The sequence below is a fragment of the Bufo bufo genome, chromosome 1, assembly GCF_905171765.1.
Source record: "Bufo bufo chromosome 1, aBufBuf1.1, whole genome shotgun sequence".
NCBI classification, from domain to species: domain Eukaryota; kingdom Metazoa; phylum Chordata; class Amphibia; order Anura; family Bufonidae; genus Bufo; species Bufo bufo.
The window spans coordinates 182925179-182943191 of NC_053389.1; the positions used below are offsets into that span (position 1 = coordinate 182925179).

The 18013-nt window shown below is 47.1% G+C and overlaps 2 protein-coding genes across 3 annotated transcripts in view; one reads left to right on the top strand and one right to left on the bottom strand.

Annotated features, from left to right (window-relative positions):
• Nucleotides 1-15688, bottom strand: part of PIH1D1 (PIH1 domain containing 1) — a 31400-nt gene extending 15712 nt beyond the window's left edge. The window contains exons 1-6 of one of the 2 annotated variants that reach the window (XM_040415579.1): nt 15434-15688; nt 13793-13924; nt 11195-11261; nt 8607-8792; nt 7326-7387; nt 7140-7221 (exon numbers count right to left, since the gene is read on the bottom strand). In XM_040415579.1, the coding sequence (XP_040271513.1) occupies nt 7140-7221; nt 7326-7387; nt 8607-8792; nt 11195-11261; nt 13793-13873 (478 nt within the window). In that variant the 5' untranslated portion in view covers nt 13874-13924; nt 15434-15688. Of the gene's footprint in view, nt 1-7139; nt 7222-7325; nt 7388-8606; nt 8793-11194; nt 11262-13792; nt 13931-15433 lie in introns of those variants that run through there. The other variant, XM_040415580.1, reaches the window with a different exon arrangement.
• Nucleotides 15689-15801: 113 nt separating this feature from the next.
• ALDH16A1 (aldehyde dehydrogenase 16 family member A1) overlaps nt 15802-18013 on the top strand; it is a 96747-nt gene continuing 94535 nt past the window's right edge. Inside the window, exon 1 of the mRNA XM_040433042.1 lies at nt 15802-15897. Coding sequence (XP_040288976.1) covers nt 15802-15897 — 96 coding nt within the window. The remainder of the gene's footprint in view (nt 15898-18013) is intronic.

An 18013-nucleotide genomic window follows, 5' to 3' on the forward strand; every position in this document is an offset into this window, starting at 1 on the left:
TGGTATTAGATAAGTATCTAGCCACTTTTTTTAAAACTGACATAGCAGCTGCCCTTACTACCTATTGGGGTAGGGCATTCCAGTTTGGCTACTGTAACTGTAAAGAATCCTTTCCTGTATTGATGTCTGAATCGTCTTTCCTCCACACGTAATGAATGTCCTCTGGTCCTTTGTAAAGTTCTCAGAATGAATACCTCACGTGCCAGTACGGACCACACATGTATGTATACATGTAAATGAGATCTCCTCTAAGGTGCCTTTTTTCTCATAAATAGGGTACTTTCACACTTGCGGCAGGACGGATCCGACAGGCTGTTCACCATGTCGGGTCCGTCCTGCGGCTATTTCGCCGTGCCGCCGCTCCGTCCCCATTGACTATAATGGGGACTGGGGCGGAGCTCCGACGCAGCACGGCGGTGCACGGCGAAAGGCCGCCGGACTAAAATTACTGCATGTCAGGCTTTTTAGTCCGGCGGCTTTCGCCGTGCACCGCCGTGCTGCGCCGGAGCTCCGCCCCGTCCCCATTATAGTCAACGGGGACGGAGCGGCGGCACGGCGAAATAGCCGCAGGACGGATCCGACATGGTGAACAGCCTGTCGGATCCATCCTGCCGCAAGTGTGAAAGTAGCATTCACCCATCTCTGAACCCTTTCTAGCCCTCCTATATCCTTTATAGTACATAGAGCCAAACTTGAATCCCATATTCAAGATGTGGTCTTTATCTTTCTTTTTATACACCCTAAAATCTTATTTGCTTTGCTGCTGCAGTCTGACATGGAGTACTGCTGCTTAGCATACTTGTAAGCAGAATACCCAAGTTTTTTGTTGTTCTGTTGTCCCCAGTTGTATTCCATCTAATGTGTATACAGCCATATGATTACTGTGGCCTAGGTACATTACATTTATTAACATTAAAAACCATTTACTATTTTCTTGCTCATGCCACCAGCTTGTAACGTTTTGGGTTTTCTGGGACCCAGCAACCCACCTTAATTAATCATATCCTGCCTGCATAAGAAAGTTTCCAGAATACTTACTGTTTAAAAAGTTGCATGGATCAGCCACTCTGGAACCCGGTCACATAAGGCTCCTCTTGCAAAAATCCTACGATTGCTGACAATACATTCTTTACCATGTTTTTTATGGATGGGGACATCATTCCTGCAGCCCAGGACTGGGGAGGCGCTGTGGACAGGCCGCATGTGCAAACTCCTGAATCCACTTCATCTAAACATGTTCTAGGGAGACCAATAGTTCGGGTTCAGCTCACACAACCTTGCCCATTCTGAGCTGTGAAAGTGACGTCCGCATCTATTAAATCAGACCAGAAAAACTAGATTTTTGTACTTACCGTAAAATCTGTTTCTCTATAGTTTATTGGGGGACACAGTCTTGACCTTGGGTATAACTATTGACACTAGGAGGTGACACTAAGCAAAAAGAGTGTTAACCCCTCCGCTCAGCTATATCCCTCCTGCAGACACTGAGATAATCAGTTTGTACAAAAGCAGTTTGGATGAGTCAGGAGAAGCCAACAGCAAATAATAAAAAGGAAGAAAACCGGAGATGGGTCATCTTGAAGAACCAGAAGGACCCATCTAGGAGAACCAAAAATGTACATACAGGGTGGGAGCTGTGTCCCCCAATGAACGGAAGTGAAACAGTTTTTACGGTAAGTACAAAAATCGAGTTTTCTCATCAGCATCATTGGGGGACACAGTCTTGACCTTGGGACATTCCAGAGCAGTCCCCGGGGTGGGTCATAAACAGAGAAGCCATCCTGCCAATCCGAGGACTGCTTTCTGCAAAACTCTACGCCCCAGAGAAGTGTCAGAAGATGCAAAGGTGTACACTCTGTAAAACTTGGAATAGTGTGCCCAGACGACCAGGCAGCCGCCCTGCACCCCTGAAGGGCCGAAGCCCCATGATGTACTGCCCAACCATTGCCCGAGCAAAATGAGCAGTAACCCGGAAGGGTGGAGCCCGGCCACTGATTCGGTACGCTTCCACCATGGCCAAACGAATCCATCGGGAAATGGAAACTTTGGAGACAGCCAGCCCTCGTCTCAGTCCTTCCGGAATGACGAATAATGAATCTGTCCGTCAGAAAGGGACATCTGAAACAGATAGATGCGAATCCCCCAAGGATTCCACGGAAGCCAGTAAGGGGGGCGCAGCGTGCGCCACCCCCTGCAGAAAGGTCCAAACCGCAGAAAGGGAAGCCAAATTCTGCTGAAAAAGAATGGTGTCTGGATATCAAGGGCCAAAGAACTGCAGATGTGACAAAATCTGCCCCCTATGGGGGAGGAAGTAGGGATGCCTGAAGGCAGAGGCCCCACACACCATACCGGACTGCCAGAAGAGAAGAACACTCCAGCGGGACCATGACGAACAAGTCAGGGCTAGAGAACCTGGACCAACACAACCTGCACAGGCACCCTACAGCAGAAGGGGGCATACGAGCCCACAACGGCTATGAACACTAGCCGAGCAGGCAGTAATAAATATGTGGAGAAAGTGCAACTACTCGCCCTGTGAAAGGGGAGAAGTAGAAAAGGCTGATACGGCTCAGTAGGGAACCAGCATCTAGGGGTGACAACAAGGACAGTACGACCGCTCTACCTGGGGAGGGGAGCAATGCAACAATACACAAATGCAAACTGAATAAGTGCATACCTAAAACCACACAGAGGCAACGCTGATGCTGTCACTGTAGTAGAAGGTAGAGGCAATGCACTACCTGTAAAGGCTTAAAGCCCGCGCCCTAGAAATCGGCAGGTTATACCATGCACCGAAGGCCGTACTAATACCAACAAGAAGTGAGCAAACCCACCAGCTGAAACCAGTTATGGTATGGGCAGATGACCGCACTATAGGGAATAAGAGTACCTGTCAGCCAGCGCCTCAGGAACACCAAACATATAAGGCCTGGAGGATTTATCGCACCTGGTGATCGCAGAACATGAGCACAGTGCCACCTGTGATAAGGAAATGTAGGCACAATCACAGCTACAACTAGCAAGAAGGTTCCACCCCTAGAAGGGGGACGATGAACAGAAATACTCCCCCTGGGACGGAGTAACACAGTAGGGGGGCACGGAACAAGAGTAGCCATAAAATCTATGGCCAGCGCAAGGCTGCCTCATAGGGGGAGGCCATAGCCCAACTCAGGTTTCCAGGACCAGAGAATAGGATCCCCCTGAGAATGAGGCCAAACAGCAGTAAACACCCAGAATATGGTGCTAGTGCCATCCTCCACTTGAGGATCAAGGAAACTGACAGGCAGCGCATCTGTTCCACCTACTTACAGAGAATGGATGTCGGTCGTGTTGAGTCCACAGCCTGTCAGCTACCGTCCCACCTAAGAAAGACAGAAAATGCGATAGAGCATCACTCCGCTGACTGAAGAAGGAAACCCGACACAATCCACGGGTAGTGTAAGCACTACTGGTTGTGCAACTACTCCACTAATAGAAGGAGGGTAATGCTACCCAGGGGTGTGGAAATCATATCACCAGACGCCCGGGACATGCAGTTCTGGGCGCCGGGCAGGTAGTTTGTTCAGTAGCTTAGCCCTGCTGCGGGCAAGTAGCAGGGCTGAGATGGCTTTGTTTACCGGAGAAGTGGACGCAGTGGATCGGCGACGAGCTGGGCGTGGAGAGGTGTTCCCATGATGGGGACGCTTGAAGTTAAAATATACCATCAGGTTGGAGAAAACTCAGATCCGATGGTATATTCTAAACCCGAGGTGTTCCCATGGTGATGGGGACGCACCTCTGACAGGGCGCTGCCATCCGCAGCACCTGAGGGGTTAATTGCGCGGACAGCAGCTCCCTGTCAGAGGTCGGGTGCCGGGAATGTTTCTACAATGTTTGCATTGGTAGGCAGTGCGCCCTCCCCCCTCCATCATTGGTGGCAGCGGCAGTTCCGATCAGAGTCCCAGCAGTGTAATGCTGGGGCTCCGATCGGTTACCATGGCAGCCAGGACGCTCCTGAAGTCCTGTCTGCCATGGTCAGTTACTCAGCAGCATTATACTTGCATGCCACTGCCTCTAACAAACAAATGTAGAGCTGCCACTGCACAGAGTGCTGCAAAGCACTAAGAATTTCTTTCCCTGATGAGCCATGAACTCTGGCGAAACGCTTCGGATGACTCTTTAGATGCTTGTTGAGTTTGGTAGGAGAAGCAGGGTAATTTAGATCAGACCCGAGGTTCCAGCGGCTGGGGGTTGCCCTTGCAAGGGAGAGTGCTCCGACTACAGCCTGTCAGCAATTCCACTATCTAGACTAGTACAGTAGGGACAGATAGGACGTTCAAGATAGTGAGCCTAGGACCTCAATTGACGTCCCCCCCGCAAACAAGAAGACAAGGGTACTAGGGCTGATAAGTACCATTAGTCTTTCTCCTCCAAAATAAGGAACTGTGATTTAGATTTTAGATTGTCTCATTTCTTTTTGAGGATAAGATAAAAATAAAAGTCACGTTTTATTTTTCTACCAAGGTATACTCAGTCATATTTAGCATTTCAAGTGCAAATACTCCTATTATGGAAGGAGAGGAATGCTAGTGGAAGCATAGGATCCAGTGATAGTGCAACTACTCCACCATTGAAGGAGGGTAGTGCTATAGGACTTCTGGTACCCCGTGGTGGTGTAAATAGTCTGCCTATTGAAGGAGAACAATGCTACCTGATGTACAGGAGCCCACAGAAGGTGCCAAAACTCTGCCTAAGAAATGTGAAAACAATCCGTCCTTTAAAAAAGGAGGGTAATGCTACCGGCCGAACGGCACCCACTGGAATTGCAATTACTCCACCCATTGGAGGAGGGTAAAGCTACCGGGTGTACTGTGTCCAGAGTTAGTGGCACTACTCTGCCTATGGAAAGAGAATAATGGAACGGACTGTACGGTATCCCATGGAAGTGCTATTACCCTGTCTATGGAAAAGGGTAATGGTACAGGCTATACAGTACCCAATAGAAGTGCAACCAGTCTGCCTAAGAAGGAAGTGTAACACTACCGACTGTACGGTATTCAGCGCAAATGCAAGTTTCTCCGCCTATGAAAGGAGTGTAATACAACAGGCAGTACAGCATCCAATGTAAGTGCAATTACTCCACCTATGGAAGGAGAGTAATGCTATAAGCTGCCTAGCATCCAGTGCAAGTGCAATTACTCCGCCTTATGGAAGGAGGTTAATGCTACAGGCTGCACGGTATCCATTGTAAGTGCAATTACACAGCCAATGGAAGGAGGTAATGCTGTAGGCAGTACTGCATGCAGTGTAATTGCAATTACACCGCCTATGGAAGGAGGTAATGCTACAGAATGTACAGTATCCATTGGAAGTGCAGTTACTGCGCCTTTTTTATGGAAGGAGGATAATGCTACAGAATGTACAGTATCCAGTGCAAGTGCAGTTACTCCGCCTTTTGCGGAAGGAAGGTAATGCTACAGGGTACATGGCATCCAGTGCAAGTGCAAATACTCCGCCTATAGAAAGAGGGCAAGCTACAGGGAGTGCGGTATCAAGTAGCGCCAGGATTCCGCTTGCGCTATAGGACGTATGTATCCAGCAGTAGGGTAAAGAAATTCTGCCTACAGAATGGCATGGTAACTAGGTTCAGAAAGACCAAATAGCTCCAAGGGTTAATAATATATAAATATATAGACTTTTTTTTTTTTTACAGCTCAATTCTAACCAAACAGACCTAAGGGAACGGCACCCAGCACTGCAAGCCTCAGCAGAGAGCCCAGAGCAGCACTGAGGCAAGGAAGGGGTTAAGCAGAAGGCAGGGGCAGAGCTTATTGGCAGCTGGTGGGGCTAGAGCAATTACTACACCAGGCTGGACTCATCAACAACACATCCTGCTTAGCTTCCAAATAAACATGCAGGTTAATCACCAGATTACTAGGAAACAACCTAATAACACACTGAGCCATTAGAGAAAGTCTGGGAATAGGCAGAAGTCTCCCCCCTCCCGGGGAAGGGACACCTGCCGAAACTGAGGCTTTAGGTGGAGGTAAGTAGGCCTCCATGGGGGATATTCACATGAAAAAACCTGAGGAGGGGAGGAAGAATACTCACCCGTCTGGCGTTTTCTGCCCCCCTGGCTCTAGCCGGATCACCAGCTTCGGTGTGTTACCCCTTGGTGAGGGTAGCTACACCAGTAACAGAGGGGACTTTGGCAGAGAACAAACCTGGTGACCCGAAAGCTGGCGGGAGACCGAGGTTTTTACAGGGACATCTGGTCCTCCTTTTCTTCTGTAGCACGGGAAGGAGCAGGGGGTTTGGGTGACCCCTGGTCTCCCACCTACTGGGTGGGAACGCAGGCAGCTTGGAGACTGCCCTCAGCCCAGATAAAGGAAAGAAAGAGAGAAAAATGATTAAAAAAATTAAAATAAAAAATTCAGCAGACCTGCAAAGCAGGGAGGTCTGCCTCCTACGGACACTAAGCTAAAACTGATTAGCTCAGTGTCTGCAGGAGGGATATAGCTGAGAGGAGGAGCTAACACTTTTTGCTTAGTGTCGCCTCCTAGTGGCAGTAGCTATACCCAAGGTCAAGACTGTGTCCCCCAATGATACGGATGAGAAAGAACGGTAAAGAACGTGATGTTGGCAGATGTAGGATTTTCCAAAGTAAAGCATCACATGACTGGGTCCCAGAGTGGCTGATCCATGAAAGTTCGAGAAGGTAAGTATATTGGGAACTTTCTTCTGCAGGCTAGATACAACTAATTAAGGTGGGTTGCTGTGTCCTGGAAAACCCTTCGAAGTATCCTACATATTTGTGTGCCATCAGCAAAAGTTTGCACTTTACATTTGAGTAGAATCCTCATCTAGAAGCCTTAAAGGGCTTGCCTGCTTTGGACAAACCCCAAAATCTGATCATAAATTATTCTGTACAGAAAGCACAGGAGGTGGTATCTACATGAGCGCTCCCCTACTGACAAGTTTACACCCAGGTGTAAATGTACGTATACATTTCCATCAGGAAACAACATAGACTTCATAGAGTCCTAAGAAAAGATGCTCCAGATTAGTCATTTCACAGGGAATTTACTTCGACATGTCAGAAGAGGGGACAGGTCCTCAGTAAGCTGGCCTTCCCATAGGTTATAAAGGAGAACTGTTACCTCTAGAGAGCTCCATCTCATATTTATTCTCAAGTCCTTCCATTGCCACAGTAATAAAGAACTCCTTGAAGAGCTCATTACTCTGAGGAAAATATAGAAAAAGCCAAGTAAGGAAATCACAGAGAAGAGAAGAGCACTTCATTTATCAGGACAATGTTAGCCACAGTTATCGTAGGTCATGGTTACCGTAATTTTCTCAAAGAATGCGCTGTTTATCACTATGTCATAAGCCGTGCAGCCACTTCCACCTGTAAGAAAAAAAGAATATGGGTGATGTAAAGGGATTATACAAATTGGTGCAACGCTAATTGTAATTGTATAAAAAAAAAAAGTCTCAAAGTTCCACTGAAAAACAGACAGGTATTCCGGTTTTTATGATTGCATTCATTTATGTAGAGAATAGAATGTGCATGTATTTAACAGTTTGCTTGCAGACCTTTATTATATCTATGCATTTGCCTCTACCTAAAGAAAAAAAAAGAAAAAAAAAAAAAAAAAAAAAAAAAAAAAAAAAGGTACAGCCCATTTTGCTCCTGTAAAATGCATCTGTAGAAGAGCTAGATAGGAATAAACATGGCGTCAGTCACATGACCTGGTTTTCAGTGCGGAGGTGCGCATAGGCCATCGCCTATGCCTAGGTATCTAACAGGTGAACAGTAGTGTTTTGAGGAACAGAACATATACAGTACTACTATGTGCAGCAGCACCTCATCATGTCTGTCAGTGTCTACGTAGAAGCAGATCTTCTAGGTCATCACCTAGAGACAGGCAGCCATTTTAAATCACCACCTAGAGGCAGGCGGGCATGTAAATACGCAGTGATGTAGTGATTGTAATAACCACAAAAAAAAAAATATTCCACCAGTAGTCCTATTTATTTATCACATGGATATGATGACCTAGCACATGTATGTCATGTAACACTGTTGCTTACTGAATGTCAGAAAGGACATGATGTGTAGGGTGCATATTACTGATGCCATGTTTCAGTGAAGCCACAGATACATTACACAGGACTGACACATGGACTATACCATTCTTCTGCCTCATATAAGAAAGGTATGTATGCAGAATATTAACTACATGCATTTTGGAAAATTGTACGATTATATAAACAAAGTGGGGAAAATTGGCTTCTACCTCACAGGGTTTTTTAGCCTTCCTCTGGATCAACTTGCAGGATGACAGGCCGAATTGTATGGACAGATGTCTTTTTTAGGCCTTATATACTATGTTACTATGTAAATACTTTAAAAAAATTAAAATTATGTTAATAAAATCCATAGGTAAACCATAAGTGTGTTCACCGTTTACTACCCTTTCCAGAAACGTGCCAGAGGACGAGTTCACTTTATAATAGAGCAGTCTTCAGTATTCATTCAATAATAAAATATTTAAACACCCTTTGAGAAAAACGTTGAACTGAGTTCCATTGTGCAGCATTTACCACGGTATTAAAATACTTACTGTTATCAACTTCAACGTGGGGCTCTCCGAGGCTCATGGGGACTCGATACTCAGAGGGATCATCAGATTCCAGGATCCTGACCAACTCCTGCTCAGTCAGGTCTGGGGGTGCTGGGATCTGGTTTGACTTGCAGATGTTAATAAAAATTTTAGCATTTTTGGAAGTGCGAGTTTTAATGCAGAAACCTAATAAAGAGTAAAAGAGAACACAAAACTATTGACAACACTGACAAGTATACAAAGGAGGGGGAGGGGGGATCTATCACACCCTGTGTGATTTTGTTTGCGTTTGTACACCACTCACTCCGGTTTTGAAGTACAGGTGGGCCCGGGGGCCTAGTTAGCTGAAAGTTTCACTCCAAATTTATCACAGTGACTTTTAAAAAAGTCGCAATCTCACTCCAGAGATGATGGAGTAAAACTGGAGAACGGCAGCACTTCTACTCAAAAGTGTTCGTTTAAAAACGCGCCAAATGTAACGTACACCAACACAGACTCAAGCGAATCTGACTTCAAATATTCTCATGATAAATTTCCCCCAATATCAGTCAGTGAGGCAGCCATGCACCGCGCAGCACGTCTACCGCTAATAAAACTTTTTCCTCCTCGCTCCTGCTGTGGGGATGGTGCATGACTTGATTGGCTCTCAAAATTTTGATCAAACAGATTTAATTCCCCCAGCCTTAACATGAAGGGGACCCATCAGCACAGCATCACTTGGTGACCTAGTCTCTCGTTACACACAAACGTGGAGAGACCTGTCTATCATAGTGAGACGGGCACTTCTCCCCGAGCCAGTGTTAAAGTTATGCTTACTTTATAAGGCTACATGCACACGACCGTGAAAAACGGACATGTGATGGACGTTTTTTTTAAAGACTGTCACACTACCATTTGTCTTAAAATGGACGTCTATGGGGTTATTCACATGGCAGTTTTTTGACGGCCAGTGAATAACAGATGTCATAAAAAATAGAACATGTTTTATCGTGTCCATTTTTCACTGACCGACTTCCACCATATGATTGAATGGGTCCGTTTTTAACGTCCGTTTGTCAGAAAGGCATCAGTGAAAAAAAAAACACGTTCTTTAGGGTCTATTCACACATCTGCAACTGTTTTGCGGTCTGCAAATCGCGGATCCACAAAACACGGACACCGGCCATGGGCGTTCCACATCTGCGAACTGCACATGGGCAGCACTATAATAGAAATACCTTTTCTTGTCTGTGGCTGCGGACAAGAATAGGACATGTTCTATTTTTTGGCGGGGCCGCGGAACGGAAGTGCGGATGAGGACAGCACACTGTGTTCTGTCCGCATCTTTTGTGGCCCCATTGAAAATTTTGGAACGGATGCGGAACCATTTTGCGGACGTGTGAATGGACTCTTAAAAATTGACAGTTTATCCGTTTTTAACTGACTTTATTTGTGCATGTAGCCTAAGGGTACTTTCACACTAGCGTTTTTCTTTTCCGGCGCTGAGTTCCGTCATAGGGGCTCAAATCCGGAAAAGAACTGATCAGTTTTATCCTAATGCATTCTGAATGGAGAGTAATCCGTTCAGGATGCATCAGGATGTCTTCAGTTCAGTCTTTTTGACTGATCAGGCTTTTCAGAAAACCGTAGCATGTTGTATTTTTACCTCCGGCCAAAAATCCTGAACACTGACTGAACGCCGGATCCGGTCTTTTTCCCATTGACTTGCATTAACACCGGATCCGGCGCCGTGTGTTCAGTCAAACCGGATTCGGCTTTTGCATGTTAAACCCGAAAAATGTGAAAAAAAAGTTAAAGTCCATAAATGGCGGATCCGTTTTTTCCAATGCATTTTTTCATTGTGATCAAAATCCTGATCAGGATTCAAATGTAATCCGTTTTCACGCGTTTTTCCGGATCCGGCGGGCAGTTCCGGTGTCTGAATTGAACGCCGGATTTAAACAACGCTAGTGTGAAAGTAGCCTAAGGGTCGTGTGGCTTTTGATAAACTATCCTCCAGATAAGTCAATAATATCATATGGGCGAGGCTCCAAAATCTGGCACCTCACTGATCAGCAGTTTGCAGCAGCCACAACAATGAATGGAGTCAGAAGGCTCTGTCCACCGTGCGTTCTGCTGCTCACCTTCCACTAAACTCGTGCTGAGATGCAGGACGCCAGCAGTCACTGCACAGAGCCTTCTGCCTCCAGCTCAGTCCACTGCTGTGTTCCTGGCGCTGGCAGCTGATGCAAACAGCGTCCAGCTCTGTTTCCTACGTGTCCATATCCATTCAGGGAGCCAGGGTTGTAGGATGTAATGTGATTTTACATCGCTGGCTCCCCTAATATAGGAGACTTGAAGGAAGCATGCTCTGTCTCCTAGTGCATGCATATGAGCGGCCATCAGCATGGACTGTGGCCAGTCCGAGCTTGTTTAGTAGCAGGATTTCCTATGCAATGCACTTATAGGAGCGATTACTGCGCACTCTCCTGCAGTGTAATCATTTTCTATATGACTGTTGGTACACTTTACATAGGGTTGTCGTTAGCAGAGGACCCCTGTAGCATATTCCTCCTACATAATTAGCAGACCCTGAAGACATGTCTCACCAGGCTGGGGTCTTATCTGCCTTGTTTCTGGTAAGTTTGGCAATCTGCTTTGTATTTCTTCTTTTGCCTGCAACGAGAAAACAGTGTGAATTAGTGAAGAATGTGAACGCGATGGTTCAAGGAACTGTCCTCTCCTTCACATAACTATTAGAACTGCGGAGGTCTAAGGTGCCCATACACATTAGGTTAATGTTGGCCAAACCAGACCACTAATTTAGTGTGTATGGGGGGTGGTCACAGCAGATGCCACAGGGAAGAAGGATCAGGCATGCTGGATTTCAATATGTCCAATTGTGTGTACCCACAGATAAACCACTGCTACAGGAGTCTAGAAGTGTCTGGTCTCCATTTCCCCACTGCAAAAGATATGCATACATGGTCAAACCAAGTGTACACGTGTATGGAGAAGCTGGAAGGAAGGGGTTGGTTGGATGAGCATTTGGCCGACAGCTATCTAAAGTGCATGGGAACATTAAAGGGTTAACCAGAAAATGATAATCATGACCTACTATTAAACTGGCGGGGGTCCGAGGCCTGGCACCCCACTGATAAGCTGTTTCAGGGAAACACGGAGCTCACGTGAATGCTACAGGCTCCTGGAAGCTTTCCAAAGACAGCACCGTACATCGTATAGCGGCAGTGCTTGGTATTGCAGCTCAGCCCCATTGACTACTAGGCCATATGACAGATGCTGCTGATCGGCAGGGGTCCTGGGAGTCAGACCTCCGCCAACCTGATATTGATGAGCAATATTAATTACTGGATAAACTCTTCAAGGAGTTCATACAACAATCCTGTTCATCACCGCACTTTCTAAGAGTACAGTTACATCTGCATTATAAAGTCTGGTAGAGAACAGCCTGCCGGACTTCACCATAATTCAGAATTGCCGGATACTGCTGCTCACTCCGGATCTCCATTGACTATTATGGGATCCGGCCACTTTCCAGCATAAACGCAGAGTTTTGACTGGACAAATACAGCTTTAGGCTACATGCACACAGCGGTTGTGTGTTTTGCCTATTCTTGTCCGCAAAGCACAGACAAGCATAGGACATGCTATATATTTTGGGCGGGGCCACGGAGTGCTGTCCGCATCTTTTGCAACCCCATTGAAGTGAATGGGTCCGCATCCGAGCCGCCAAAACTGCGGCTCGGATGCGGACCAAAACAACATCCGTGTGCATGAGGCCTTATGCAGTGTTTTTTGTCCGGCCGAACAGGCTGCCAGATCGTCTAATGGTAGACAATTGTTCTTCAGAAGAAAGAAACCCCCTCCCCACAAGCTGAGCAATGAGACACTGGAAAACCCGACATCCAGCTGCTATACATTACATTCATCAGTACTGAACACATAAGGCTACTTTCACACTGGCGTTTCTGGGTCCGCCTGTGAGATCCGTTTCAGGCCTCTCACAAGCGGTCCAAAACGGATCAGTTCAGCCCCAATGCATTCTGAATGGATAAGGATCCGTTCAGAATGCATCAGTTTGGCTCCGTTCAGCCTCCATTCTGCTCATGAGGCGGACACCAAAACGCTGCTTGCAGCGTTTTGATGTCCGTCTGACGAAACTGAGCCAAACGTTTTCACTGACACAATATGTAAGTCAAAACGGAGCCATTTGCATTATCATGAACAAAAAAAATAAAAAAATTTGTTCATGGTAATGCAAACGGATCCATTCTGAACGGATACAAGCGCTTGCATTATAGGTGCGGATCCGTCTGTGCAGATACCAGACGGATCCGCACCTAACGCAGGTGTGAAAGTAGCCTAAGGCCGAGTTTACACTACAGTTATTTGGTCAGGTGCGGCTCTAAACACAGAACAGAAGCAGATCTTTCCCTTATACCTTATGTCTGTGGAGGCTCCAGTCCTGGTTTTGGCTCACAATCACTGATGGAAATCACTGGTGATGAGCACAGCGAGCGTCAGATGCTACATCCGAAGTCGCTTAGTTCAAAACTTCGGATTAATACTGTACAGAGACTGCTAGCTCGGAACCGAAGCAGAATTTAGTTTCAAGTTTTAAAGTGGTTTTCCACTTTAAAAAAACAATTACCAAAGCTATCTAACGAAGTCACACGCAAATAACTGACTTTGACTCATCGGAGCCCATACATTCTAATACTGTACGGTGACAGATCTCCATACAGTATTATTCTGAAGTTTTAAAGTAAGCGACTTTGGATGTAGCATCCAAAGCTCGCTTCGCTCATCACTAGAAATAACTGACCAAATAAGTCAAGTGTGAACTCGGCCTAAGCAAGTCAACATTGAGAGGGCAAAAAGTGAGCTTTACCCAGCGACGTGTCATCAGATCTGAGTGGCACCAACAACCATTATTCCTTATCTGTACACAGCAAATACAGCGCCAAGGACATAGTTGTCAGCCAGCTCTCCCAGGTTCCTGAACGGCAATGACATTTTAGCAAGGGATGCATCACTTATTACTTAACCACATATTTGCTCCCTGCACTGATGTACCCAGCTTTCCCAAGCACAGATATGAGTGACACATGGGGGAACGTACTTGTCACAATCTGACTTTTAGGATTACAGAAATGACCGCAGAGCTGATCGCAGCTGCTCTGTACCTTCATCAGCATCTGTTCATACAGATCTTCCTCCATGTCTGCGTTCAGCTCTGCAGAGAGCAGCGACTTGTCGGACTCCATCTTCCCAGGTCAATGATGGCAGCGCAGGAAGCTTCTCTCACAGGATGGAGGCTGAAAATCAAAACTTGTGTTAGTGGCTGTACAGAAAACCGTCTCCCCAACAGCTAGAGCGTTCTGCACCCTGACAGATAACGGTAGGGGGCTGTGTCCCAAAGGCTAATCAGGCGGTGGGGGTGATGCTGTGTCCCAAAGGTGAATGGCGGGGGGTGCTGTGTCCCAAATGCTAATGGACGGTGGGTGATGCTGTGTCCCAACAGTCAAAGGGAACCTGTCACCTGGATTTTGTGTATAGCGCTGAGGACATGGGTTGCTAGATGGCCGTTAGCACATCTGCAATACCTAGTCCCCATAGCTCTGTGTGCTTTTATTGTGTAAAAAAAACGATTTGATACATATGCAAATTAACCTGAGACGAGTCCTGTAAGTGAGATGAGTCAGGGACAGGACTCATCTCAGGGTAATTTGCATATGTATCAAATCAGGTTTTTTACACAATAAAAGCACACAGAGCTATGGGGACTGGGTATTGCGGATGTGCTAGCGGCCATCTAGCAACCCATGTCCTCAGCTCTATACACAAAATCCCGGTGACAGGTTCCCTTTAACAGTGGAGGGGCCAGTGTCCCAAAGGTTAATGGAAGGGGTGCGTTGGGGGATCGTTTCCCAATAGGGTTGTTTTGGGTATCTAATTTTTGATACCCATTCAATACTTTTGTCCGGTATCGACCTTGATACCGGGATTGGAAATTTTCGATACTAGGATGCACTACTGCGCAGTCTAGTATCACAGACCATGCGCTCCGTGTTCTCCTCAGCACCTCAGGGGAGGAGAGAGAGAGGCGGAGGGCGCACTGCGCCACCAATGATGATTAACGTTTAATACAGGCGGCTGGGTGTGGGCAGCAGAATCACATAGCCGTCGCCCAGCCTCTATTAAAAGAATCCGCGATCAGCAGCAGTTAACCCCAGGGGTTTACTGCCGCTGATCGCAGCTTCCTGTTATAGAGACTGGGTGACGGCTATGTGATTCTGCTGCCCGCACCCAGCCTCCTGTATTAAACGTTAATCATCATTGGTGGCGCAGTGCGCCCCCGCCCCCCAGGTATAAAATCATTGCTGGCAGTGGCCACAGGGTCCCCTCTCCCCCCCTTCATTGGTGACAGTGGCAGCTTCTGATTGGAGCCCCAGCAGTGTAATCCTGGGGCTCCGATTGGTTACCATGGCAGCCAGGACACTACTGAAGTACTGATGCCCTGGCTGCCATGGTAATCTCCCTGCTGCTGTGTGTACTATGCACAGGGCAGCAGGGAGAGTGTGAGGTCCTATTCACCCTAATAGAGTTCTAGGGACAAGGGATTAAAAGATCCCAGGTTCTAGCCCCTAAGTGGGGGAAATAGTTAATAAACAGTTTCCGCGTGGTATCGAGTATCGCAATACTTTTTTATTGTATCGAAACAACCCTATTTCCCAAAGGCTAATGGTGGGGGGTACTGTATCCAGGAGGGTACATGCAGGGGGGCCCCGTCCCTGAGGAAATCTACTATGTTTGCATTCACTTACCTAGAACCAACCTGACATCACGTCTCAACAACAGTAACTGCAACCGCCTCAAGCCCGCGCATGCGCACACTTCCGGGTGGACACACACTTCCGATTGACCTTTTTCCTGCTGTCCCTTAATAGTTCTTAAACCCAATTCTTGCGTCTTTCCAGAACAGCACAGCAAGATACACACTGGTACCACAACGTCAAGTGTAGCGCAGCCATGTAAGGCCAGAAACGGTAAACGGCGGATTATTGTTCGAGCTGTCGCTGACAATACGACCTTTTTCCGGCGGAAGTAGAGTCAGAAGGGCGCAGAGCTGGAGCTCCCCCTTGTGGTTGACAGTGGCCTGGCAGTGGCGGGCTGTCACTCATTACTGGAAGTCATGGCTGCGTCTACTGGGTCTGACAAACCCTCAGTGAGAGAGCTCTTCACCTCCATGCAGTACGGACCTGCTCCTGAGGCCGCCAATGTCGCTCAGGTGAAGTATTGGGGATCTCTGGGTGGGGTGTGGACCCTGGTCTGCTCTATGACAGGTATAGTGTATTACAGGTGTCAGGGTGAGGGTCCCCCAGGAAGGATTGCATGCAACAAAGTGCCCACGAACGTATATTCTTTCCGTGTCTGGTCCGTTTATTTTGCGCACCGTATACAGAACCATTCATTTCAACGGGTCTGCAAAAAAAGGTATTCCGTTTCCGTATGTCCGTATTTCCGTTCCTATTATTGTCCGCATTACGGACAAGGATAGTGCTGTTCTATAGGGGCCAGCTGTTCCCTTCCGCAAAATACGGAATGCACACGGAAGTCATCTGTATTTTTTTTACAGATCCGTTTTTTTTTTTGCGGACCGCAAAATACATACGGCCGTGTGAACGAGCACTAATGCAACTTTGTTAGAAGACAGTCCTGCCCCATTCATTGCATTAGGAGGTGTGCGCTCCGTTTTTTCTTCTGTATCAAAGAAGTGTAACCCATTGTCGCTTCCATCCTGCAGCTTATATAATAAAACAGCGACCTGTGCAACTTTGGCGCAACTGGGACTCTCGCACAGCCGGCAGGACTGAACGAACGCTGTCACATGGCAGTCACACAACATGATTGTAGCTGTCATTTCACGACTGATCAATGCACAGCAGTATTTTCTGAAATGCATACGATTCTGTTCACACGTGCAGTTTTCTGTCATTCTGCCTTTTCCAGGCAGCCATTCATGGCTGACACGGGCATTGCACTGGATTCCTCTATTATTCCTAGTAGAAGTTTATGAATGAATTGCCAGCAGCCTACAATAACGATCCATGTGTAAGGGGCGTGTCCCTGTACAGTCCAACACTGGCAGCACTGATTGGATGGTGGCAGACTGCAGGGACACGCCCCCCAGCTGGATTTTTAGTGTAGATTGCTGGCAATTCATTCGTAAACTTCTAGTAGGAATATATTGTTACTAAACAGACCTATGTGGAGAGGTGTATTATAGCATGCTGCCTATTATTGGGTTACTGTATGCTCTTCGCAGCCAGTTTTTATATGATGTAAGATTCCTTAAGAGGCCATTCACATGACTGTATGGTCGCCATGCCCGTGTTGCGGACCACAAATAGAGCGTCTGCAATACACGGGCATCGGCTGCGTGACTTGAATGATTTGACATGCCCTATCTTTTGTAGTTCGGAGGCACAGACTGGGAGCCCCCGGAAGCCCTTCTGCGGGCTTCTGATCTGTGCCTCCGCGCCGCAAAAGATAGAACACGTCCATTTAAAGGGAACCTGTCACCGGGATTTTGTGAATAGAGCTGAGGACATGGGCTGCTAGATGGCTGCCAGCACATCCGCAATATCTAATCCCCATAGCTCTGTGTGCTTTTATTGTGTAAAAAAAAAAAAATATTTGATAGATATGCAAATTAACCTGAGAGCTAGAGCGCCGAAATCTTGCGATGCGCTATCTAGCGCATGCACAGTGTCGCTTCCCTGTGGTGGCGTCAGCCTCAGGGAACGAACTGTGCATGCGCTAGCTCGCGCATCGCAAGATTACAGCGCTCTTGCTTTGTGACGTAGGGAAGCAAGTAGGAGATTTAGAGGATGCGGGGCGGTGCTGGACTCCTTCACGCTGGACTCATCTCAGGGACAGGACTCCTTTCAGGTTAATTTGCATATGGATCAAATCGGTTTTTATACACAATAAAAGCACACAGAGCTATGGGGACTGGATATTGCGGATGTGCTAGCGGCCATCTAGCAACCCATGTCCTCAGCTCTATACCCAAAATCCAGGTGATGGGTTCCCTTTGAGTCAATGGGTCTGCATCCGCAGCACAGAGTGCACACGGCCAGTGCCCGTGTTTTGCGCAGCCTCTATTTGCAGTCCGCAACAGGGGCACGGCGCCCATACAGTCGCCTGATTGAGCTCTAAAAGTACATTTGGTTCGGATCCATCTAAATCAGATCGCTAGTGTTGAGCGAACTTGTGTTTTAAGTTCGGCGTCTAAAGTTCGGGTTCAGGTTATCGAAGTATCCCGTTATGGATTCTTAATTCCGTTATGGTCCGTGGTAGCGAAATCCATAACGGCATACTTCGATAACCCGAACCTGAAC